At 35.1% G+C, this 27731-nt stretch overlaps 1 protein-coding gene across 1 annotated transcript; it reads left to right on the plus strand.

Annotated features, from left to right (window-relative positions):
• Nucleotides 1–9909: 9909 nt before the first annotated feature.
• Nucleotides 9910–26280, plus strand: LOC112526503 (exocyst complex component SEC10b-like). The gene is made up of 25 exons (XM_025136800.1): nucleotides 9910–9995; nucleotides 11643–11738; nucleotides 11845–12075; nucleotides 12200–12274; nucleotides 12738–12839; nucleotides 12946–12996; nucleotides 13076–13181; nucleotides 13323–13442; nucleotides 14409–14500; nucleotides 14714–14879; nucleotides 14970–15046; nucleotides 15186–15284; nucleotides 15379–15469; nucleotides 17944–18029; nucleotides 18110–18283; nucleotides 21771–21824; nucleotides 21940–22068; nucleotides 22465–22557; nucleotides 22747–22893; nucleotides 23066–23163; nucleotides 23238–23322; nucleotides 23724–23782; nucleotides 24609–24707; nucleotides 24985–25068; nucleotides 25867–26280. Exons 2-25 carry the CDS (start codon nucleotides 11643–11645, stop codon nucleotides 25940–25942), a joined length of 2490 nt encoding a protein of 829 aa, XP_024992568.1. The 5' UTR covers nucleotides 9910–9995; the 3' UTR covers nucleotides 25943–26280.
• The last annotated feature ends 1451 nt before the right edge of the window (nucleotides 26281–27731 follow it).

The raw sequence follows: 27731 nt of genomic DNA on the forward strand, positions 1-27731 counted from the left end.
TACAGTGATTTTATAAGTTTTGTTTAAATGTATTCTAAGATTGATTACCATCGTTTTAAGTTACAATAACCAATAACGTGGTTATATAGAGGGCAGTTTCAATTAAAAACATAAACTTAGGGGTCATTTACCAAACACTTACTTGTATAAGTGCTTATCAAGTCATGTTACCTTATCGAACGAGTATGACAAGGATTAATAATCTGACTTGATAAGAGCAAGGCAAATACCGAGAGTCTTACCCGGTAAGTGATAACGACGACTTTTACCACGGTTAGCGCTTACGGGGTAAATTGATGCATATAATACCTTTAAAAAAAAAAAACTAAAATCTTACCCGATGTCACCTATTTATCGAAGACATTTACAAGTAAAGCACGTTGCCCTTAAGCTCAATTACAAGATAATACAATACAAAGGTAATTGTATTTATAAAACTCTCTAAAACTCGAGGACTATTTTGGTCCTTAAATAGGTTGGCACACAAATTATTACGAAGTTTAAGAGGCTGTTTGGCAGTTGCTGAATGGTTTGGTGCAAAATAGTTAAGTGGTCAGAATGATTAAGAGGGCCAGAATGGTTAAGTACTAAATGAAATAATGTTGTTTGGTAATTATTCTCTGAATGATAATAAATTACCATTTTAACCCTCATTCACATTAGGGATGCCTTTGTATGACCTAAATTAACAACTGGCAGCAAACAAACGGAACTCGTATCAGCAAACCGGGGTCATTGATAGGGAAGTGTCGACTTTTTACCTTCTGCAATCTAATTTCATGGAATTTCACTCATAATTTCCACCTCCACTCTCACTTTCATCACCATATCTATACGTATAGCTCACCATCACTCRTCTTCCCTTCTGATCCATTTTTTGGGATCTGTAACGCAAAATCTGTCTCCGTAGCTAGGGTTTTCTTTTTTTCTCTGATTCCAACAACTATGAAGGTTCATCCTGCGCCAAATAAGCGGAACATCACCGTCCGGTACGATTTTGGTTCACAGTCCAACGTCGCTGCTACTATCTGCCGTCAAAAGAAGCTCCGGCGACTTCCGCACATCTTTGCCAAAGTACTTGAGCTTCCGTTTTACGCCGACGCTGACGTTTCGATCGAGGAAACGTCTGATTCGTTGATATTCATTGTTGATACGGACGACGATCGTGTGTGTGGGGAGGGATTTGAAGACCGGCGATCATAGGGTGGGGGGAGGGGCTGTGAGCGCTGTGTGAGGAACGATGGGGGAGAGGGCAAATATGGAAAAAGAGAACTCTGAATGGTTTAGAGACCCTTTAGATGCAAAATGGTTAAGAGGAGAAATGTAACCATTCAGAGCCATTTTTTTTTGCCAAACAACCTTAACCTCTTACTGATTAAGAGGTTGGCTCTTAATGTAACCATTAAGAGCCAAACAAACAGCCCCTAAGCATTGTTAGGGTTTGATTACCAAATGTTTACTCGGTAAACATTTACTGTGTTACCTACCTTACCGAATGTACATGATAATGACCAGTAATCTTACCCGGTAAGAGCGATAGCAATAATCGAGAGTCTATACCCATTACCGAGGGTGATGACTCATACGCAATTAGCGCTTACCGGATAATTTATCGCATACAATGTCGTTTTGATTTACAATAATCTTACATGATTATGTAAATGAAAGTGTAGACTCTCTCATGTAAACGCTTATCGAATAAACATTTGGATAAACGGCCCTTCAATTGTTATCGCAAAGTTTTACTATATGATATTATAACAATTTTAACAGATTTTTCATAATTTTCCGAAGTAAAATAAATAAAAGTTAAAGCTCTAAAAAGTACATTGAACTTCAAGGGTTTTTCTATTTAAATATTTTGATATTAATTATATTATCAATATATTTAATACAATAAAACTTTTATTTTGGTATCTAATATGTAAAGTTTTAAACATTTAAGTACATGTGTAATCGATTCAGTTAACCGCTTAGTCGCTTACCATGCTGATGTGGTATCTAACTCGGTATTATTTGTTATTCAACCAAATTTCATCCCATCATTCGTCACATCAGCATGGTAACCGGCTAATATTTCAATCGATTACTCGGGTACTTAAATGTTTAAAACTTTACATCTTACGTACCAAAATAGAAGTTTCGAAAGTACGTTAACCAAAATAGGAATCAAGTTAAAATACGTTACTTTTTCATGCAATTTGCCCTTTTGAAAAATATACTTTGAAGAGGTAGGTTAAATGAACTTATATCTGCTAATTTTTCTTCTCACACACATTAACATCGAGACTAAAGTCTCGTTTGGTTTACAAGAATAGAATGTATTTGAAGGGATTTGGATTTCAAATCCATTCCAATCCCATGTTTGATTTGTTGTATTTTCCGGATTTGAAATCATATGATTTAATTAAAATCCTACAAACATAGGATTTTGAAATCCTTATGGGTGCTCCGGATTTCTTGGGATTTTGTAGGGTTGTATGAATTAAGGTTTTAAAAAACGTTAAAAACATTTTATTTTATAATAATCGATTAATAAAAATGTAATTTAATTATTTATAATTTTTTTGTATAAATTATTTATAAATAATGGAATCCAATTCCATTTCAAATCATACAAACCAAATACACCAATGATTTCAAATCCATTCCAATCCAAATCCCTCCATGAAATCCGAATCCCTCAAAAACGATTCTGCAAACCAAATGGACCCTAATTTTTTACATTCCCAACATATGATTTAACTTGATTATGATATAAAAGCATAAACACTACCCACTTTAAGGGTGCGTTTGGTATGCAAACTACACGGGACGAGACGAGACAAAAAGATAGTCTTATGTTTGGCATGTCATGGACAAAAAAAAACATAAAACAAGGTGAGACTAATTCTAATTTTCATGGGACAAATCTTGACATTTTTTATTCCATCAAAAAAGGGAAACAACATATGACTGAATTTAAAATTACAATATCACCCTTATTATTTCATTCCAGCACAAAACCTGATTCATTCCCGTTTGTGCAGCTCATCACCTCCTAGCTCATCAGTCTGCGTATCAAACACTACCTAAAGAACCACATTAAAATCCATGACGACATAACATAACTAAAATTTATCGTACTTTTAAAAACAGATTCCCTTAACATTTTAAAATCATCGTTTAGTATATTATAAAAACATCTGATAAACCCTCGTTTTTTTCGTCACAATCTCTATGAACAACTCATTAAACATAAGATTCCGTTTATTAATTTTGACGTCTAAAAATTCAAGATTACAGGTTAGTACACTCTATATACAATTTATTAAAGGAGAAATTGCATTAAAATGCAACTGATCTCATTTTATTTATATTTTTGGGAACCAACTTTTAGAAATTATCATTTTAGGATTTGGACCAAATTTTACATATATTTAAAGGTCTGGTTAACCTCTTAACCTACTGAATATTACATAGTCCAGATCAATAACAATTAATATACTATCTTATTTTTAAAATTCGAATATTTATGTCATGAAACTTGGCATGTTAAGTTAAACGAGTTTTATTTAGTGTTCGAGATCAACTCGAACTCGAAAATTATTAAGTTCGAGCTCGAGTTGCTTGTTAAAAGCTCGAATGTCCATCCACAATTCCTAACCACTCCAACTATGGCGAATTTGCAAGAATGCAACTTCGACGAAACTGCACCTATATTGTCTCCCTTCTTCATCATCTTCACAACTAAATATTTGGTGACTCCACCAAATCAACCGATGTGGTGAACTGTCTCTGCAACTAAATCTCCAACGTTTCCATCGTGTCTGCAAAATGGAACTAATTTTGGGATAGCAACAGTGCGACGATCATAACAAGATGATAGCGACTAGGGAGGAGAAGCAATGAATATATTTAATTTTACATCCACATTGATATATATATATATATATATATATATATATAGATAGATAGATATAGAGAGATGTGAGTTATTATGCAACCCTTTAGATTTGTTCAACAACTCAATCTCAACCGTCTATTTAATTTGACGAATATGTGATTTCATATAAGTTTTGATTGTTTTCTAATATAAAGTATTGATCATAGTTAATGAACCATTGTCATCTTTCATAAATATTCAAATCATAATAAATGAATTCTCATCATTTTTATAAGTATCTCAATTGATTGAGTTTGCACTGGTTGTACAAATGTGATGAGTTGCATTGGTTGTACAAATGTGACGGGTTGCATTTGAAACTCTCTCTCTCTCTCTCTCTCTCTATATATATATATATATATATATATTGATTAACTTGGATATCCAACCCGTCATGCGAACGACTAATCTCAGTGCGACCACCTACTTTGTGGGTAGCCCGGAGTAACCGCATTTTAACCTCCGTGGCTATATATATATATATATATGTGTGTGTGTGTATATTGATTAACTTGGATATTTAACCCGTTATGCGAACCAACTAATCACAGAACGACCACTTGCTTTGCGGGTAGCCCAGATTCACTGCATTTGAACCTCAGCGTCCACACACACACACACACACACATATATATATATATATATATATATACACATATATAGAGGTTGATTATTATACAACCTTTGTCATTTGTGCAACCAATACAACTTAATCTCAACCGTCCATTACATTTGATTAATATGTGATTTTATAGAGGTTTTGATTATTTCCTAATATAAAGTATTAATCATAATTAATGAACCGTATTCATCTTCCATAAATATTTAAATTATAATAAATGAACTCTAATCATTTCCATAAATATTTCAAGTTATTGGGTTGCATTAGTTGTACAAATACGATAGGTTGTATTTGAAATAAACCCTACATATATATATATATATATATATATATTGATTAACTTGGATATACAACCCAATATGCGAACAGACTAATCCCAGAATGACCACCTGCTTTGCGGGTGGTCCAAAGTCATCGCATGTGAACCTCCGTAGCCACAAAGAGATTTTTATCTCTCATTGGAATTGAATCTATGACCTCTAGACACTTTTGACATTTGAAGTTCAAGTTCAAACCAATCAGACACCATCCTTATGGTTCACATTGATATATAGTTTCATTAATCATCCATGATACTTATGTTCTTTTTATTTTTGAGTTCTTATTCGATCTCAATTTCAAAATACAAACACGTAGACGTATTTTTCAGGATACGTTTTAAATAAGATTTGAATGAAAATCAGCGGTAAATAAAAAAAGTTGTATTTAAAGGTAATAAATGAAAAATATACAACACATGGGGAAAAATTGTAGAAATGTAATAGTAGAAGGACCTAATTGTAATAAAATAGCCAGCCAACCAACAACCTCACCAACCACAACTCAACAACCCCATGAAGATCAACATTCCTGCCATTTATTTAATTTCACATAAGGTAATTGATACTACTTTGAGATTATAACTAAATAAATATAAAATGTTTTTGTATTTTTTTTAATTTATGCCATTATTTTATAAAATAATTAGCATCAAATAATTAATTATAATAAAAAAATATACAGAAAATAGTGTTTTTGTATGTTTTGTTACTAATTTAAATAACAATAATTATAATTATCTATTTATATATTTGTAATTTTAATTATTTATTAAAATTAAGGGTGCATATCTGACGGGTCGAACGGGTTCGGGTGGGACAATCAAAAACCTGACCGGATTTCGGATATGGAAATCAAACCTCGATTTTTGGATTTTGGATTTCGGATTGCTCCGTGTTCAGGTTTAATGCAACATACACACACACACACACACACACACACACACACATATATATATATATATATAGGTAGAGTTTGTTTCAAATACAACCCATCACATTTGTAAAACCAATGCAACCCAATAGATTGAAATATTTATGGAAATGATGAGAGTTCATTTATTATGATTTAAATATTTATGAAAAATAAATAAGGTTCATTAATTATGATCTATACTTTATATTAAGAAACAATCAAAACTTCTATGAAATTACATATTCATCAAATTAAATTGATGGTTGAGATTGAGTTGCACAAATGTAAGAGGTTGTATAATAACCTATCTCTCTCTCTCTCTCTCTCTCTCTCTCTCTATATATATATATATATGATATATTTCAAATGCAACCATGTCTATTTGTACAACCAATGCGACTCAATCAAGTGAGCTATTTATAGAAATAATGAGAGTTCATTTATTATGATTTAAATATTTATGGAAGATGATAGAGTTCATTAATTATGATCAATACTTTATATTATGAAACAATCAAAACTTTTATGAAATCATATATTCATCAAATTAAATAGACGATTGAAATTGAATTGTATTGGTTGTACAAATGTAAGGAGTTGCATAATAACTTACCCCTCTCTCTCTATATATAACACACACACACACACACACACACACATATATATATATATATATCCAATTTTTGACGATGAATTCAATTGATTTAGATGATTGATAAATGGATAATATGCTTAAAGATTAGGAAAAAAAACACGATCAACTAAGTTATTTAGAATTTTTAAAAGATAATTGGATAAATAAGTATATTTATATAATATTTAAAATATATATGTATATATATTTCGGCTTTTCGGAAGGATCGGGTGGCCAAAAATCAAACCAACCCGAACCCAAATTTTTCTCAAAAAGTTGGTTTTCGGATCTCGGGGCATTCGGGTTTTACATATATAACTCATTTTCAGTTCGGATTTGAGTTCAAATTTCGGATAATTCAGGTTTTGCAGACCGCTAATTAAAACAACTAAAAACTCTTTTATATCGTTGAGGGCATTACTTCAAAAAAATTAGTGAATATTTTCTAAGGTATGGAAAAATATTCGGTTTCAGAAAACCTAAACAAAGTAAGGGTATGTATGTTGGTAACTTAGTGAGACTTAGGGGCCGTTTACCTAAACACTTACGCGGTAAGCGCTTAACGGTAAATTTCAATTCTATCTCTTACTTATTGGGTAATATTTTAGTCTACCAAATGATATAATATGTAATAATTTACCCGGTAAGCGCTAACAGTGGTAAGAGTCGTCGCCATCACTTACCGGGTAAGACTCTCGATTCGTGCATTCGCTCTTACCAGGTAAGATTCTTGGTACTTGTCATATTCATCCGTTAAGAAAATGTGACTTGATAAGTGCTTACCCGAGTAAGCATTTGGTAAACGGCCCCTTATAATTTATCAGTCAGTTATATATGATTGTTTGATAGTAATTCAATGATACATAAAGTGACTTATTTAGTAAGTCTTTAAGAGGAAAAATCATATAGAAAGTCAATTTAAAAAAAAAACATGTTTATCCAAATTAAAAACACACACACGTGTTTCATTTACGAAAACCCCCTTTCCAAACCAAAACCTTCTTCATTTATGTAGACAGGTTAATTCACTGTTTACACAAACAACCTTATCTACACAGTATTTAATGGAAAATCAAATATGAGGCCCAAACCCAACCTTAAAATCTGATTCGACAATTTTTTTGAGGCCCAGTTTAACCTCGTTCGAAAAAAGCCCGATGAAGGCTGAAAAAGTCTGATATGGTACTCTTTTAATCCTAAAGCCTAAATTGATCCCAGAAAATCATATACTTCTTTTCCGTTTACTGAAAAAAGTGAGCTTGGACGGTTTGCGTCCATGCCTAGAAAAGCCGAGACCTTGTATTTTACATCGTCAAAAATTGTTTAAAACGATGCTTTATTAAGTAGCTTTAGACAATACTGTTTTATAAAAAAAAAAACAGTAGCATATATAATATGGTTTTTTTTTTCATAATTGGATTGCTACTCTAGTTGAAAGCATCGGGCCTTGAAAAAACTTTTCTGGTCCCTAAAGGGCCTTATGCGCTTACATTATCAGGTGACATTCTCAGCCATCAAAATGGATGGTTGGTAAGCGCTTATCGCGTAAAAGTCTTATCTCTCACTTACCAGATAAAACGTCCCACTCTTGCAATGCCTCATATTGGGTAAGATTTTTGGTTCTCGCCATTCTCACCGAGAAGGTAAGTAACACTCGATAAACGCAAAACATGCTTGAGAAAGTTGTTTGTTTTTCATTAAAAAGGTTCAACCCAAAAAATAGATATTGGATTTATAAGTGTTTCGTTAAATTATATCCATGATGAAAGATCGTGTGAGAATATGAGTCAAGGTGATAAACGTAATAAATGATGTAGACTTTTGATCGCTTTTAATCTCACCACATCCCATGAATTGCGATTATAATATGAATTGATCCGTTGCATCTTGGTGCACCGCATTAATATTGATCTTCAATTAGTATTGATTTATTCAAGGATAGAGATATCTTTTAACCTTTCTCACCAAAAGCCGACCCATATATCTATAACTTCATATATATAGGCGAATAATCGTGTGAGAATGAGAGTTAATATGAGAAAGGTAAGAAGGGATCTGAACCCTTGATCACCTTTTATCTCAAACCTATACATGAATCGCGCTTGATCTGGTGCATCTCGGTGCATTTCATCCTGATGTGCATTCAAAGGTGGAGATCAATTTTTACATCTTTCACCTTAACTCTAATTCTCACAAGAACCCAATCCTATATGTTTATATATATATATATATATATATATATATATATATATATANTATATATATATATATATATATATATATATATATATATATATATACATGTGTGTGTATATATTTTATTGAAGGTAAAATATATAACTTAAAAAAGAAAATTACCGAAATGGCCATTTTTATCACTATAATTGGTTTCATAGCCATTCCTCTTTCTATCTTACCCAAATATCACTACTTCCGTAAGTGACACATCCATAATTTGTGGAGGCAGCTAAAAGACGAGAAAGTTTACAATTTCTGCCCAGGTCTACAAGTGGCACCTCATGACTTGCGGATCTGGACAGAACTTGCGGAGGTGGAAGTACCACTTGCGGATCTTGGCAAAAATTGTAATTTTATGTCTTTTAACTACCTCTGCAAATTACGTAGATGTCACTTGTGAAGATAGTGACATTTAGGGGTCGTTTACCAAACAATTACCATGTAAACACTTACCGGGTAAGATTTTAATCCACAAAAACGACATTATATGCAACAATTTATCTGGTAAGCACTAACCGTGGTAAAAATCGTTGTCCACACTTACCGGATAAGACTCTTGGTACTTGCCTATTTCTTACCGAATAAGATTTCATGATTCTTTATATATTCATTCGGTAAAATAAATATGACTTGTTAAATGCTTACTCATATAAGCATTTGATAAATGGCCCCTTAGATAAAATCAGAAGAAAAATGGTTAAGAGACCGATTGTTGCGAGAAAAATGACCAATTCGGTCAATTTCCCATTTTAAAAACTTAGATGGCGTTTGTTTTTTAAGAGGTGCTTAAGTCTGAAGTATGAATTCACTTCTGAATTTTAAGAGGCGGTGCTGAAGTCTGAAATTTGAATAAGTCAGACTGTTTGTTTTTACGTCTGAAATCTGAATCATTGAAATCTAGGCTTTCTTTGCAAGCATTGGAAGCTCTAAAAACAATTAAGAGGTTTTAAGTGAAAATGTTACCTCTAAATAATTCAGACATAATCAAAGCTTTTAAGCTCTTAATTGAAAAAAAAAACACACTTAATACCCTAAGGTCTGACCGATTCAGATATAAGAGAGTATTAAGTGTTTTTTTAGGTAAAAACAAACATGACCTTAATCATTCAACTTAAAAAAACCAAATATCCGACCTGGATACTTCTCGGTCCAAAAGGGTAATAACGTCATTTCGCACACCGCTTTCTTCATTGTAGTCTTCGCGGTCAGACACCGTCTCCTGTTCTTCAATCTGTTTCTTGCACTCTTTCGATCTCCATTTCTCAACTCAAGAACACGAAGAAGAAGGATTTGATTCAGGAAGATCAAAATCGCAATCTGTGCTCAAGTTGATAGCAAAAGAGGTCAATAGTTTCTTCTTAATCTCTTTGTCGAGCCATTATTCAACTCGTTTGATGTTAGAAATTCAATTGTTTTCAGTTTTTGAGATTTTGCTAGGGGTTTTCTGTTTATCAGTTGATAATTATAATATATAGCTTGAATTTAAAATGGCGAAGTAGCTTCATGACCAATGAGATCTACTGAGATGATAAACTGTAACTTTATGATTGAAATTGAGGTGAATTGGGCGAATTTTCATATTGAATTTTAAGTTCCGAGATATGGACTGATATAGGTTTGAGAGCTTAGAAATTTCTTTACCAGTAAGGGATTTTATGATGTTATAGGATGAGCTGGTTAAAACTTTGAATTAGGTTCAATTTAACTTCTTAGGTAATGCTGTGCGTGCGTGTGTGTTCACGCGTTGCACAGATCCAATACAGTCTTTGTTTTTTGAAATGGAGAAGCAGCTTCATGACCAATGAGATTTTTCCTGTTGAATTTAAGTTCTGAGATATGGACTGATCTAGTCTTGAGAGTTGCAGAAATTTCTTTACCAGTAAGGGATTTTATGATTTTATAGGATGAGCTGGTTAAAACTTTCAATTAGGTTCAATTTAACTTCTTTGGTGATGCTGTACGAGTGTGTGTGTGTTCAATCGTTGCGCATATCCAGTTCAGTTTTTGTATTTTGAAATGGAGAAGTAGCTTCATGGCCAATGAGATCTACTAAGACGAGAAACTGTAATTTTATGACTGAAGTTGTAGTGAGTTGGGTGACGGTTTTCCTATTGAATTTTAGTTTCAAGATATGTTTTTACAATCTTGAAAATTTCAGAAAAATCTGTACCAGTATGGGATTCTGCTATCAACCAGGATGGTGTTTAACTTCTTAGCTAATCTGCATGAGTGTGTGTGTGGTTGCTTGTTGAGTAGATCCGATTCGTTTATTTGACTTTTGATGGAGCTTTAGCTGCATTTGAATGTATATGGCAAGAGAATGCATTAAAATGACTCTTGTAAAACGATGATTTGCTTTAACCGAAGTTTCGGATGATTGAACCTGAGGAACATGGTAAGTTAATGTTTTAGCTGCAATAGCGTCGGATTTTGACCTCCAGACCTGGATGGGTCTGTGATTTTGAGAGGTTGAGAGATTTTAGCATAAACAAAGATCTTTCTTCAAATTATCAGTGTTGCTATAGGTGGTGACTGATTGATTAATGATCTCTGAAACTGGATGCTGTCTTAATATAAGCTGGCTATCCTCTGAATTTTAAGTTTGGCATGTTTCAAAATCCAATAATTGTAGGATATATATTTTTGGTAGCCCTGGGACCAGTGTTATGTTGATGCTGTTTAGACAAAAAACTTACAATTTGCATTAAGACGACTATATAACTGAACTTCAGTCACTATATATATATGTGTGTGTGCAATATTGAGTTGAGTTAAAATTGATAGTAGTTTTAACTTGATGTTTCATGTTTCTATCGAGTGTCATGCATTTGATGCTAGTCTACTATTTCTTTCGACGTAGATGGTGGTTTCCATATACTGATAATCGCTTCAAAACGTTATCTTTTATATTAATTGTCACACCAATGTAAAAGTTTCTGCTAATGAAGTTACAAAAGGCTAAGCGGTGTATTCATGCTTCTGATATTTAGATGAAAGAGATTAAAGATGGAATAAGAAGTAACAAAATATCAAGTTCTGAATCTTTCAGCTCTCAGCCGCTTGTTTTAGACATAGAAGACTTCAAGGTAAAGTTTCATACTCTTATCTTATGTGTATGGGATTTTGTGGGTCTGTGTTTTAGGGTTCATTGTACTCAACGTGTTGCTCTCTTCTCCTATTTGTTTTATGAAGGGGGACTTCTCATTTGATGCGTTATTTGGGAACTTAGTCGATGAGTTGCTGCCATCTTTCCAAGAAGAAGATGCTGACTCATTAGAGGGAAATAGTAATATTAGTGGGAATGATGCTTTGTCAAATGGAAGGTCAACACAAGGGCTATCAAGTCCACTATTTCCAGAAGTTGATGCTTTACTGTCAATGTTTAAGAATTCCTGTTCGCAGTTAGTTGAACTCCGGAAACAGGTATATATGGATTGCGTAGTGGTCACACATCTATTGTTATTAGCTACGTTATTATTATTCTGTTTTGCGTCTTATTCACTGAGCAATTTTATTGCTTTTGCTCATTTTTGTACATTTGTTGAAGGTTGATGGGAGACTATATAATCTTAAAAAAGATGTTTCTGCACAAGACTCTAAACATAGGAAGACACTGGGCGAGGTAATTCATTAATTTCATTCTTCGGATGTTATTTTCCATATTTATGTGCTTTCTACAAGTCCAAAATTTTGTTTAAAGGGACCAGATAAGTTTTTGTGATAATCTAGAGGTTGAAATCTTCATCAATAGCTTTGCCTTGATAAATTTCTGGAAACCACCTTTGAGGTCTATTTATTTTTTAAAACATGCCCACACGGATCAAGTTTATACGTCTGCATACGACAATACTTCCATTTCATGGAGATCCGGAGATCAGTTTATTGCATCTCATAATGTTTATAATAAACTCATGCAACATGAAATTTCAATTATATTCTGATATGGCTTTATTATTAATAATAATTTTCTACATACACAATTTTTTTGAATTAGTAGGTTGAAGCTTCTTGACTAATTTGCATCCTATTTTAGGCTTTGAGTTTAATGCTCCATTAGTATGCTTTTAATTAATTTCTGCTTTCAGCTTGAAAAAGGTGTGGATGGCTTGTTTGATAGTTTTGCAAGATTGGATTCACGTATATCTAGTGTTGGGCAGACAGCTGCTAAGATTGGGGATCATTTGCAGGTAAAGTTTGACTAGTACTATATGATTAGATGTTTCTGCTCATGGTTCGAGGAAGTTGATTGTTTACTTGCTATGGTCTGTTTCAACCTGTGTTCTTTAATGGCAGAGTGCAGATTCACAGAGAGAGACTGCTACCCAGACGATGGAGCTGATAAAGGTACTTTAAGTGGATGCAACAGATGATGTATTTTTTCCTTGCAACATTTTGACACCCTATTGTTGATTGTGTATTGTAGTACCTGATGGAATTCAACAGTAGCCCTGGCGACCTGATGGAACTTTCCCCTCTATTCTCAGATGACAGCCGTGTTGCTGAGGCTGCATCAATTGCACAGAAATTGCGTTAGTACATTGCTGATAAATATTTTACTAGCGTATATTATGATTGTTTCAAAACTGGGTAACTTGTAATTATCATAACGATTTTCTTTTAGGATCCATATCTTTTGAAGTAAAATTTTCTGCTTCTATTGTTCATTTCAGGTTCATTTGCAGAGGAAGATATTGGAAGGCAGGGTGTGACTATGCAATCTGTTCCAGGGAATGCAACTGCTAGTAGAGGATTGGAGGTTGCTGTTGGCAACCTTCAAGAATACTGCAATGGTACATTATAATTTAGTTCTTGTTTTTTATTTTCTGTGTTCATTTATGGGAACAGGAACCACAATCGCATGCAGCACTCATATTCATGAAAAATTTGCATTCAAGCCTCGCTTGCAGCACTTGCAATTTCTTACTGTACTGTAAAAAAGTTACTCCTTTCATCCAATGCACTTTTAAATTTGAAAATTCCAATCAACTTTCCAAGTTCACAATTGACGTTCAGAACGTATTATTGTATACACTGTTATAATTTAAGGCCCTATTAATTTACAATCTAAAACCAAATCAATCTTATTAAAGTTTGTAATTAAAGCAAATCACCCATTTGACACTAAAAGTCAAATGTGGATTCTTTCTTTGGGACCGACGTATAATGGTTTCACTTGATTTTTGTTTACTGCGCTATCTCGTGCATACTTCATTCTTCGCATGCTAAAAATTATCCTGACCATTAGAAACGGAGGCATCTTCACAGAGGAAGCAAAAAATTTCATTTGGTGCTGGAACAACTCTACATTCTTGTCTAAAGAGTAGCATTAAAAAATAGTCTCTACATACAACTGGATATTGGATTTTTGTGGCCGTTTTTACCCAGCATGGGATTTTGGAAAGGTCTGCTGACCAAATAAACTATCAAGACTGTACATTATGTTCCACCCTTACCCTTGAGAGCTTACGCTGTTGAGCAAAATGCCAATTTGAATTCTTCAGCTACATTTGAGGTTTTGTGACTTCTTTTTTATTTAAATATCTTCCCTCTCCCATAAAATAACAGACAAGGGTTTATCGGTTTAGGCCATTATAAGAACTTGCATCTTTCTCCTAATTCTAAAAGATGCTTATTTGAGACATCCCAGAAAGAAAAGGAGAACTTTTGCTTTGGGAGAGGGTGAGTGGCTAACGTAAAACTAGTTTTCTGTTTCTATTACCAACAATGAAGTACCATCATGGTTGATGTTTTCACAGAACTGGAGAACAGATTGTTGTCTCGGTTTGATGCTGCATCTCAGAAAAGAGAATTGTCTACCATGGCAGAGTGCGCCAAAATCCTGTCTCAGGTACTTCTGCACCTTCTTTGTTTGTCAAAGTAGCAGGAAATTTATATTGATGGAGCTAAATTAATAGGTTCCACAATTAGAAAAATTTCCAGAAGCTACTCAAGTCCCAACTTCTTAAATGTAATATTCAAGCATAATGTAAAATAAAGTAGTTTGATTATAAATAAAAAAGCAGATTGCTTCTTTGGCTTACCATGTGGTTTTGGTATTCAGTTTAATAGAGGTACTAGTGCCATGCAACATTATGTGGGTTTACGGCCGATGTTCGATGTGGAGGTCATGAATGCAGACACCAGATTGGTTCTTGGTGACCAGGATTCTCTACCTAGTCCCAGTAATGTTGCCCGCGCACTTTCGTCTCTATACAAAGAGATAACAGGTATGAAGGTTTCCAACATCTTAAAGAGATTTGAAGGTAAATCTGGGTGTACTTTATATATACAATATGCTTGTTATAAATGGCTTGCAGATACCGTCCGAAAAGAAGCGGCTACCATCATGGCTGTATTTCCTTCTCCAAATGATGTGATGTCGATTTTGGTGCAGGTATTTACAAAGAAACCAAAAACGTTTCCTCTTAGGAACTTGTGCAGGCATTTTATGAACCTTGTTACTTGTGTACTTGTATGTTTATGTTATTGGCATTTCTCTTTTTATAACCCACTTTATGATGTTGCTGCAACAGAGAGTAATGGAGGACCGAGTTCCTAAACTTTTAGAGAAGCTACTGGTGAAACCATCTTTAGTACATCCACCTCCGATGGGAGAAGGTGGTCTGTTGCTAGTAAGTTCAGAGACTGGTTGCATTGTTTGTGTAAACTGATGTCTGCATGGTTTTAAATTTCAATTTTGGCTTTTGTACTTGGATACGGTTGCAGTACCTTAGAATGCTAGCAGTGGGATATGAGAAGACACAGGAACTTGCCAAGGATCTACGCAGTGTGGGATGCGGTGACTTGGATGTTGAAGGTACACCATTGCTTAGGAACATTGCTAGCTCCTTTTTAAATGAACTTATGACATAAAAAAGTTAGTTTTACATTGTAAACATATTGTGATATATGAAAGGCAACTCTGTTACTGATTTTAGTTGGCAGTAACACAGGCAGGATCCAGTTGGTATTATTATTACTTTACCAGAAAATTTAGGCTATGCTGAGTTGCTGACAAGAAGGCTTGAATACGACTTCAGTATAAATCTTTTTGGGCGGTGAAAACCATAATTTGAGCTGTAAGAAGTTAGACAAGCTGAACATATCATCATCTAAATGTAATATGGTCCGAGTGCCTGCATTGTTTGGGTGATATACAAACTACAACTTTTTGGGATTATATTAAAAGATGACGTGGAACAATTCTGCATTAGCAAGACTAGAAAGTCTTGTAGGATGAAAAAAAATATCTGTTTTGTCATGTGATAATAGCTTTAACAATCAAATTGTATGCTGTTAGTTGAAGCACATATGGATCAACATTTTTCAGCATTGTTAGACCCCAAGCATTAGAGTAAATACAATCTAAATGAAACATAATATTTTCTTACACTAGTACTTCCATAATTATTTCCTTGGAACACTTTTGTCTTCTGAAGTATGGGTTGAGCTGTTGGATTATCTATTAGTTCAAGGAAGAAGATCCAAGTTTGTTCGTGAGAGGCACATTTACTGCATTGTAAAGAGCAAAGCAGAAGGGGAAGAATAATATAATAGTTTTCATTCTTAAATTTTTCCATAAAAAGTTGTCTTTCTCAGGAGCATGTGAAGCTTCTTTGTTGGATACATGATCCTACAAATAGAATGCTTTTAGGACTTGATCAAAAATTGAGAAGTATATGTACGGGGGACTAAAAATGGTTCTTGGCTTTTATGTTTTATGGTTAAAGAGGTCCGGTTCTATTAGAACTAATATTGATTTCAATGATGGAGAATAAGCTTGGTAGACTTTCTGGGTGAAGCAAACAGTTGTTAGCTACAATGTCCCCCCTCTATATCGAAAAAAAAGTACAGTTGTTAGCTACAAGCCTACAACTGTTAGCAGGGTTAAGAATTTGTCATTTGAGGCCATGTGGGTGCTCCTTTTACAAATGTTGTCTGGAGGTTTGAACATGTCGAAGTGCTGTAAAAGGAAGAGGAAGGGTGAGAGAGCATATAAACCAAGCTTTATTACTGGAAATGTAAAACTAAGAATGGGGTTATACTTATGAGTGTTGTATGGTGGGGTTATACTTATGAGTGTTGTATGGTGACATGGCAAAAACATACCTAAATATGAACATATGTCCTTGGCCTTGGGAAACATAAGATAACCCTTCCTGGCAGTGGACTTCCTATCTACCAAGTTTTCTTTTGAACGCACCCGGCCACAGATCTGGAGGAACAGACACATTTGCACAGCAGAAAGCAACATCTTGGCACTCTGTAGCATTTACATTTCAGAAAAGCATTATTAGACTGCTAGGGCTTAGTCAAATAATTCTGTATTCGGGGCCGTTGGGGTTCTTTCTTGGCAGGAGCACCCCGAGGTTGCTCATGTTCTCCTTTGACTGTGATATACCACTTCACATTTGGCCACAACATTCCATCTTTCACATAACACAAATTTCTTTGGTTCAAGTATATGGATGGTCTTTATTGAAAACTTTTGTGCTTTGCCGTCCATCTATGGTGATTTGCCTGCTGCATTTCCTTCTGGCCTTCCCCTGCAAGATGTCTTCTGGTGTCAGTGCATGTAACACGATTTCTATCTTACCCAACTGTATAGAGGCCCATTGGGGAAATCCCACCTGTATCTTCCTCCTGCTAAGAACATGTTAATGAAATAGCTGGCCACTCTATTCAAGCTTTAGATGTATATCTCACTTAGATGTACAACTGGGACTGCTGAAAATAACTCAGATGTAGTATCTTTTGCAAGTGTTGACACATAAAAGATGTAACATGCCTTCAAATCTTGGTTACTAAAAAAAATACAGATACCATAATTTAATAATAAAGTCATATCAATAGCTTACTAACTATAAATCGGTTAATGGGCTAGTTGGTATCATCTCGTGTTGTGCATTTTTGGTTGTAGCTTCCTTTGAAGGTGCTACTTTCAACATTGAGAATCAGCAGCCTGTAATTGATGGTGAAAATTGTTGGCCACATAGAACCAAATGGCTTCTTATCAATGATGAGAATTGTTGGCCGAGATCCTTTTTTAGGTCTGGACACTTGAACGTGCTATTCATTTGTTTTTTCTCTATGCAATAATCGGTTATAGCTTGTGTATGTCATATGATTAACAATGCAGAATATTCTGCAACACTTGATTTCTTAGTGATTTTGGCTCATTTGGAATATCTTAAATTCTAGATACAACAGGACAGCCCTGATAGTTCAGATAAACGCATAATGTACTTCTAGTTACTTTTATTGTTTTGATACATTTTGCTATTGGTACAGGCTTAACGGAATCTCTATTCCTTGATCACAAAGATATGTACATTGAATATGAGCAAGCCTCTTTAAGACAGCTCTACAAAGCAAAGGTTTTTTCAACTACATAGACTTTTTTCCCTCTCCACCCTCTATCTTCTCTTGCTATAGCTGCAAGTATTATGCCATGCAGACGGAGGAATTGCTTTCCGAGAGCCAGCTGTCGGGAGAGTCAACAGGGTCAATTGGACGTTCAAAAGGTGCTTCGATATCATCTTCCCACCAGCAGATATCTGTTACGGTGGTAACAGAGTTTGTGCGTTGGAACGAAGAAGCAATTTCAAGATGCACCTTGTTTTCACCTCAGGTAAATTAAATTTAATGCAAATTGTATTAGTAACTGATTATAATGTGCATGGATGTCAACATTGAGATGCATAGCAACTTCGGTATAATATCTGCGCATGTTATAAGTCATAGAGTTGAGCCTCTTCAGGACATACTGCTTATTGAGTTGTAGTACAACTGTAAGTGTAGTCTGGGGCTAATCGGATCTGGGTCTGAAAATTTCCCTTTTCCAGGTTTCATTGGTAAAAAATGTTGCTGCTATTTTACTTTGGGAAAAAAATTGCTTGATAATTAAGTGCAACTTAGGGGTTCTTTTTTCTAGACACATACACACAGATCTTTTATGCTAAGGATGAGAGATAGAAAGACGGGTTGGTGATGCCTTTTGAACAGTTGAACTTTTGGTTACCACGAATTGGTCCACGTGAACCATTGTTCGTTGCGCTGTCAATTACTTTACTCTGTTGTGAAGTTTCAGAGATACTGCTATTTCCTGGGTCGAATAAGCAAAACAGAGGAAGCATTGGAGAATGATTTAATTACATTTTGGGCCATCATGCATGTCATTCTATATCAAAACATCATTATACCTGGGGAAATCTCCTAAATACTTGTGAGAAGTGGACAACTTTGGTTCTTGAATTTACCTTGCTTGAATTTTCCACACTTGCTGATGTGACATGACATCAGCATAAAAAGTCATTAATTGACTAAAATGGCCGTGGTTATGTATGTAAAATTTACTAGTTTACACTTTTGACACATTAGTAGAAACGATTTTTTTCTTCATTCATCATCACTTTCAAAATGAAGACAACAGCAGTAGCAGAAGAAGATGATGAACGACACCAGCATGCTGCCGTCCGGCTACCCAGAAAATTTTCTCAGCCATTCTCAAGCAATTAATGTACATGATTCATCATCTTTATCCCAAACATAAATACAATTTCTATTCGCAATCTCTTCCTTGGAAAACACAAACACACCAGAGTAATGAAACGGAAGACTTGTCTCAGTTGAAACAGGGAAACACGACACACACATGAACACATTTGTTTCTGATAGTTAGTTTTATCAATCACTCTCAAGACCATACTTCATTGCCACCACCACCTTCTTCGTTCATTGCCTTCATCCTCATTGGAGCCATCACCGTCACATGAGAACCAGTAAGCATGAAAACCAACAACAGTGTCAACCGAGGAGCCGGTGATATGCATATGTGTGTTCTTTGAGGGACTAAACCCTCTGGATCAATGCGTGTTAGAGTGTTTTCTTTCTTCTTTAGATCAATTTGTGTTTATATGTGTCCCAATTGTATTGTCTATTCTGATGGAATGATGGTTTGAACCCATGATCGAGGAAACGGTTCCAAAACTCAAAATGATGAACGTTTTTTTAAATGTGGCTTTTTAAGGGTGCTTTGCTAACTGTTGGTAGAATGAAGATGATGAATGATGCCAAACCTCACTTGAACAGAGATGGAACAGTGGAACTAATTGGAGAGCAGCATCAGTTGGAGTTTGGTTTCTGTTGGGAGAAGCACCATGTGGAGAAGCTTAAAATTGTGATATGTGGTTGGTTCAACTGTGGAGATGCAAATATGCAATGATTTTCCTAAATCTTGTGTAACACCCTAGTTTCTTTATTTGCTAAATCTTAATGTTTAAGCTTTAAATACAAGATTTTATAAGTAAATTACTCTTAAAAGAGTCCAACAGCTGTAGCATTTATTAATCTATCACATTGATAAGGCAAGTAGCTTACAAGGAAAAGCATGAGAAATCAAGCCTAAGGGGATGAGTTTTAAAGGCTAGAAGTTTGTTGGCAAGCTATGTGATGATTAAGTAAGTCTAGTAAGCATGACTAAGCAAGCTAGTAATGGGTTGTAAAGGCTAAAAGCATGAGTTGGCAAGACTATTTGATTACAAGGCAAGTCTAATAAGCATGACAAGGAAATAATAGGAACATGATGTATCAAGATTCTCTTCCTAGAAGCATGAGGTGTCAAGATCCTCTTATCCTCAAGTAGGAGGTGTAAAACTCTCATAAGAGTACATGTTTGAGAGCAAAAAGAACAAGTAGTTGATGCGATCACTTTTAAATAGTGGTGAAATGTTACCATTAGTTCCATATCAAAAATAAGAAATCTCTCTTTATACCTAAGCAAGCTTGAAGAAAGGAATTAAGGGAAAAACTAGGCATAATCAAGGTGAGTACTTATGAGATTTATGAGGTACATACATGCTACATAAAAGTATTTTATGCATTTACAAGATATTTTGGCATGTTTGCTTTACATGAAAATGTTATACAAGATATGCATGATGACATGTTTTGATACAAGTATGTGTTTTACACCAAGGCATGAAAGTATTTACATGTTATGATACAAGTATGTGCTATACAAGGCATGAAATGTTTGGATGTTATGTATGACCATAAGTATCCAACGTACGGGGTATTACAAGAAGGGACGTCTTGCAAATGGACCTTATGGGGCAGCCTTTTATGGACCCGGGGTTAGCAAACCTCAAGACAAGTCACAAGTATGACATACATGTTTGAAGTGAGATCTCAAAAGAATGTTTTCGCATGATAAAAAGATCATTTTTGTGCATGATCAAGAGTTTTAGTGAATTACTATTCATAAAATGTTAAGCATCATGAAAATTGTTTATTCATGAAATCGTAACTACTCACTACGCTTTTTAGCTTATATATCTTATGTATGTATCTCAGGAAGTGAAGAAGATTTGCATGAAGTAAAATTCTACTAATCAATAGCAAGTTATATTGTATTTTAGGCTATTGAGTTACGTTTCCGCTAGTATTTCATCTTTGATGTAATTATAAGCTATGTTATAAATGAAGTTAACTTTCAAGCTCATACCCAAGACTTTGTAGTTTTAATTTTATAGTAACGGCACCTGATTGTTTTAGAATTTGGGGGTTACATCTCAATCCCAGCGAAGTTGAAGGTTGAAGATGATGATATCTGGCTTCTGCTAATGTGGCCTTCGAATTAAAGGAGTGAGTTAACTGAGTTGGCATTGATGTGGTGGCCATTGGCCAAGCCTGAAAAGAAATAATTTATGCTTTTCTTTGAAAGCCTTGTCTTAGGTCTGGTTAGAAAAAAATTCAATCAGGGTTAAAATCAGGGGCACACCTTTCACAAGCATAGTGCTTTCTTTTGGAATTTCCCAAGTATATGATGGTTTGAGTTGTAATTAACTCATCGGAGAACGCTTAAACAATGACTGACATGCCTAAAACTAAATTCACGTCAGTGGCATTTTTTTGGGAACAATTTCCATTGAACTTTTAAATCCCATGAATATTTTATTAGATTGCTATTTTTAAGTATTGATCTGTTGAAATTAACATTATTCTGTACCAAATAGCAACAGCCTGCCAAAGCCTTTGTACTAGAACGTAACATGTTTCTCATATGCTTTTTGATACTTCTGAAGGTTCTTACTTTTTACTCGCTTGTCTTTGTACAGCCTGCCAATCTTGCAGCCAATGTCAAAACAGTGTTCACTTGCCTTTTAGACCAAGTAAGTTATGAACTTTTAGAAACTTCAGTGGCTTCATCATACACATACATACATACATACACTATTATGTGGTCAATTTATCTTTCTTTTGACCCCGATCTTTTTCATGCTGCAGGTCAGCCAATATACAACAGAAGGGCTTGAAAGAGCTAGAGACGGCCTCACGGAAGCTGCCGCTTTGAGGGAGAGGTTTGTGCTGGGCACAAGTGTTAGTCGAAGAGTGGCTGCTGCTGCTGCTTCCGCTGTGAACATTCTATACCTTCCTTTTTCATACACGCTACATAGCTCTATCCTACGAACAATTTAGAGCATCTCCAACAGATTCTCCATTTTACAGATTAAAACATCAATTATATTATTAAAATATTAATTACATTTAAGAAAATATTGTCTCTCTCCTAGACATTTAATTTCGAAGACTCTTATTGGAGTGAATAATAAAATATTATTTCTCACTCATAAGTAATCATTTTAAGGAAATTCTCCATATTTGGAGAAAATTTCTTTCTCTCTCCATTTTGGGAAGGTCTTGGAGAATCTGTTGGAGCAAAAAAACACAGGGAATCTCCATTTTGGAGATGCTCTTATATTTGTGAGGTCATTTTTTGATTCGTCATTATAAACTGATATTGGTGTATAGGCAGAAGCTGCAGCTGCTGCTGGTGAAAGCAGTTTTAGATCTTTCATGGTTGCTGTACAACGGTGCGGAAGCAGTGTGGCTATAGTTCAGCAAGTATGTCAAGTTGTATCTTTATAAATATTTTATTTACTAGTGTGAAGAATGCGAATGGCTAATGCACCTCTGTTTCTTGGTTGGATTTTGTTTTTCTTCCCTCCGTACTTTGCCAATCTTCTTATGTACTAGTGTGAGGAGTCCGAATGCCGCTTTGATTCTAAGTGAGATTATGTTTGCTTTTGTCAGTACTTTGCTAACTCCATTTCGAGGCTTCTGTTACCTGTGGATGGTGCACATGCTGCTTCGTGTGAAGAAATGGCAACAGCTATGTCCAGTGCTGAGGGTGCTGCGTACAAAGGGCTTCAACAGTGCATTGAGACGGTCATGGCCGAGGTTTGTTTTTGAAACCTTTAGAGTTGATGTCTGTCTGAAATACAGTAATGAACTTGTGGCTATTTTCAGAATCGGTGACCTACCCACGTTGGCAATTTCTATAGTTTATAAATATTTATGTTCATCAAATAATATTATTTTCTTGACCGAGTAATGTCCCTTCTATGTGTAGGTGGAGCGGTTGCTTTCAGCCGAGCAAAAAGCTACCGACTACAAGTCACCAGATGATGGCATTGTTCCTGATCATCGACCTACAAATGCATGCATAAGGTTGTACGGCTTAACAAGAGTGAGTTTCTTCATCTTCATATCATTTTCAAATTTTAAACTTCTTTCATTTCCAGAGTTGTGGCATATCTCTCCCGTGTGCTTGAGGCAGCATTCACCGCACTAGAAGGTCAAAACAAGCAAGCTTTCCTAACTGAATTGGTACGTGATTTTCTTCATGTAGTTTGTTCGTGACTTGGTTTGATGCATTAAAGGGGACGTTTACTAAACACTTACCCAGTAAGTGCATAATCGGTCACTTTACCTTATCGGATGAATATGATGACAAGGATTGAGAATCTTACCCGGTAAGAGTGATGACCGAGAGTCTTACCCGGTAAGTGAGAGTGACGACTCTTACCCGGTAAGCGCTTACCGCATAAAAATGTTGCATATGATGTCGTTTTAATAGATTAAAATCTTACCCGATAAGTTAAATGAAAGTATTGGGTCTTACTGGTAAGCGCTTACCGGGTGAGAGTTGGTAAAACGGCCCCTAAGTTGCTTCTTCTGTTGTTACCATCACATGTTAAGATGATTACATAATGAAATTTTTAATACAGGGGAACCGCTTGCACAAAGGACTGAGTAATCACTGGCAAAAATACACTTTTAATCCCAGGTAACTTCATGGTCTACTGTGATGCATATTCTTTTGCGCCAAGTGATATCTGAGGGCCTTTCTAGTCTTTTAAGAAATTATCTAAACGTTGTTATCACATAAAGCTGCAGAAGATAGTTTATATCTAGTTGTCTACACAATGAGTATACCTTTTTTAGGTAACCATGGGTGTCCAAGCCAGCTTGTGCGCACCTCGACTAATCCCATAGGGCCTGAAGATAACAGCCAATCTTAGTGGCCTTGAGGAGACTTGGACTGGCGATCCATGGGATAAGCCCCAAGGCCAAACCTTTATTTGTCAGTTGAGTTGAACCAAGTATACCTTTGAAACTACTATTCTATGAATGGAACTATCATCTCCATATAAATCTGCCCGTACAGATTGAAAAGATTACACTCCAAAGGTCAAAAGTACCAGGAGGTCTTAGGTTCAAATCCAAGGAGGAATAAAAATCCCCTTGTGGCCACGGAGGTTCAAATGCAGTGACTCCGGGTTATCTGCAAAGCAGGTGGTCATTCTGGGATTAGTCGGCTCGCATAGCGGGTTAGATATCCAGGTTAATAAAAAAAAGAAAAAAGATCACACTCCTAAATAGCCTTTAAGAAGAAAAGGAGGTTCCAACATATATTGAAGAGAAATGGTTCAAGTCGATGTGAGACTTTTACGTAGATCATTGAATGAAAAGTAAAAGGATGACAATCCATTGGAATGCAAATCTTCATTGATACTTGTTTTTACTATTGAATTCCTTTACCCTCTTTAATCTTCCGTTTCAATTATACAAAGGTTTCACCCATCTACGCTCCCATGTCTCTCTTTTTGTAGTGGAGGACTAAGGCTCAAACGTGACATCACCGAGTACGGGGATTTTGTGCGAAGCTTCAATGCTCCTACGGTTGACGAGAAATTCGAATCGTTAAGCATGTAAGTTGCAATTGTTTCTTACCTTTTCATCTGGAGGTCTTCTAATCGGCATTCCACTTATTCTATCAATTCGTCTTGTATTCCGTTTTCAATTTACATTTGTAGCACTCAGATCACAACAAGTGTTCCGTTTACTCTCCGATAGTGCATATTGGGGGAGTATCGTATTTTTCAAAAATATGACACATTTGTTGTGACTTATAAACCCTTAAATGTGAAATATCTTTAACATGACGGTGTATTGATAATAAATTTTTATTTATTTTTTTATCTCCAGCATGGCGAATGTCTTTATTGTTGCTCCCGAAAGCTTGTCGAGTCTGTTTGAAGGCACACCAAGCATACTGAAAGACGCCCAAAGGTACCCGGATTTCTAAAAAAAATTCTCTCGTGATTACTCCCACCGCCCAAAATAGATGTCTACAATGAAAACGCACACAGTTTTAGAAATGTGTAATTACACTTTTAATTAATTAAATGACAATTTTACCCTTAATAGTAGAAGAAATAATGGATTTCTTCATCTCATGATTAAGGATAGAGTTGGAAAGTAAATACTTACCTTCTGAAAGGTGGACAAATGTGGCACTTATTGGGATGGAATAGTTGCCAGTACCCTAAAGACAATATAATTTTTTTGTACCCATTTCAATCTGTTGATCTTGTAACATTTGATGATGTGAATATCCGTTTATGAAAGGTTTACAAAATGCTTACGGAATGGTTATAACAAAGTGGATAATAAACTCAACATCCACGATTCATCAAATGTTCAAGATCAGGGGTCAACATGTTGTCGGTTAAATGGGTACAAAAAAGGAAATTTTGGAACTTTATATCAATTGAAAAAAATTCTGTCACACAAAATAGGAACCCAGGCAAAGTTTGTTGCATTTAGAACACGAATTCGGGTTTCGGGTTTTGGGTTTTGCCCAAAATACAAATATATACTAGGCACATATATAACACGGATTCGGGTTTCTGGATTACCCCCGTATCTGCCACGTATTCATATTGGGTTTAGAACATCTCTTCCATGTCTGTTCCATCGTCGGATGGCATGATTCGGATGCAGAACAATCCACTTCAATCCCCGTTCCAAAATCTCTTGTCGGTTTTTACTTTCTTAACGATCTTCGCGTATTGCATCCAAATTCAGGTTCATTCAGCTTAGAGAGGATTATAAAAGCGCAAAACTCGCAGCCAAGCTCAGTTCCCTTTGGCCGAGCTCTTAATGCAGAAAAACAACTAAAGGTCAGGTGCGTGTTTCTAATCCATCTGCATTTTTCGTTCCTTCGAGTTGCGGTTTTCATGAACGAAAAACAGATTAAAACGACCAGATTTTGTGCACTAGTCTTCGGTCTATTGTTTATATCACTTTGAACTCTTACCAGTTTCGTGTTTCCCCCGATTTCTGTAATTGTTTGTAGATTTTAGTTTAAGCTGCGTTTTTGTATTTCGGATGTCGTCATCACCTCGTGTAATCATTCTAACCATCAAATGTTGTGGAAAACTTCCCGAGTCGCGGTTATTTGTTTGTACAAGAATGTTATTGCAGGTTTGCTTTCAGGACGTATCACAGTTGGTTTCGGGATGGTATAATTGTAGGTTTTTAATGTCCGTGGAGAAATCATTCCGTCATGGTACTTTTTAGATTGATATTAATCATATCGAGAAAGTAGAATCTAGAAAGTTAAATACAGAAAGTCAAGTTTTTTTTTTCCAAACATCTCTTCCAACTCTTTTAAAAAATATCACTACCTTCACAAGCGGTAAATCCATGACTTGCGGAAGGTCAAATGTAAAAAAAGAAGTTTCTGAACATGATCTTGAAATACAAGGACCAAACATGTAAATTAGTCCAATCCAAACAAATTCACAAATTTGGTCCCTGTATTTGTGGACAATGTTTAGATTTTTTTTACATTTTAACCCTTTTTACAAATTGAGGAGGTGTCACTTGTAGAGGTATTGATATTTTTTGAAATTTTCAGAGAGAATTGACTAAGGAGAGTTGTGGAAGTTTGAATGCTTGTTTCACTTCTAATTTATAAGAGGTGAGGCTGAAGTTTGAAATCTAAATCAATAAGATTGTTTGTTTTTTTTTTAATTGATAAACGTTTGAATTTGTCTATTTTATCCATTAAAAATTATAGTGTTGAATTTGTAGATAAATTTATACAATTTCACATATTTATTCATCATTATTATGAAATTTACATCTAAATTATATAATCAACATTCATTTAAACGAAAATATGTCATTAACGGTGTTTTAACACACATTTACATCCTATTAAAATACATTAATTGAGAGATGCGAGAATTGATTTGGTAAAGATTAATTGAGAATAATGATCGATTAAGGTTAATCGATTGAGAAACGCTGCTGTTGAGGATTTGAAGAACAATAAGATGCAAATAAGAGGTTGGTTTATCTCTTATCAAATAAGAGAGAATATTGATCGATTAAGGTTAATTGATTTAGAAACGTTGTTGTTGAGGATTTGAAAAACAATAAGAGACAAATAAGAAGTTGGTTTACCTCTTATCAAATAAGAGGAAAATTAGACGTAAATGCCTCTAAGCCACAATATTTTAAAACCTATTTGTTAGACTCTATTCTTGGCCCACCCATACTCTACCCTTCTATCCCCTTCCAATATAATAAAATTTGGATTACAGCACATAAAAAATGTTTAAGTGTCTTAGAGATCGTTTACCAAACGTTTACTGAGTAAGTGAACATCAAGTCACATTAACTTACATGATGAATATGGCAAGGACCAATAATCTTACCCGGTAAAAACGAGACAAAGACCAAAAGTCTTACCGGTAAGTGAGGGCGACGATTCTTACCACGGTAAGCGCATGAATATGGTAAGGACCAAAAATCTTACATGGTAAGTGAGGGCGACGACTCTTATCACGGTAAGCGCTTACCGAGTAAATTGTTGCATACAAAACCATTTGATAGACTAAAATCTTACCCGGTAAGTAAATGATAGTGTTAAATTTTAGTAA

This window comes from Cynara cardunculus (genome assembly GCF_001531365.2).
Source record: "Cynara cardunculus var. scolymus isolate 2C chromosome LG 14, CcrdV1, whole genome shotgun sequence".
In the NCBI taxonomy this organism is placed as follows: Eukaryota; Viridiplantae; Streptophyta; class Magnoliopsida; order Asterales; family Asteraceae; genus Cynara; species Cynara cardunculus.

Coding starts and splice junctions, on each gene's coding strand:
- LOC112526503 (XM_025136800.1), top strand. CDS start 11,643: ATGAAAGAGATTAAAGATGGAATAAGAAGTAACAAAATATCAAGTTCT. Junction 12,840..12,945: donor AGATTGGGGATCATTTGCAG/GTAAAGTTTGAC, acceptor CTTTAATGGCAG/AGTGCAGATTCACAGAGAGA. Junction 13,443..14,408: donor CCTTCAAGAATACTGCAATG/GTACATTATAAT, acceptor ATGTTTTCACAG/AACTGGAGAACAGATTGTTG.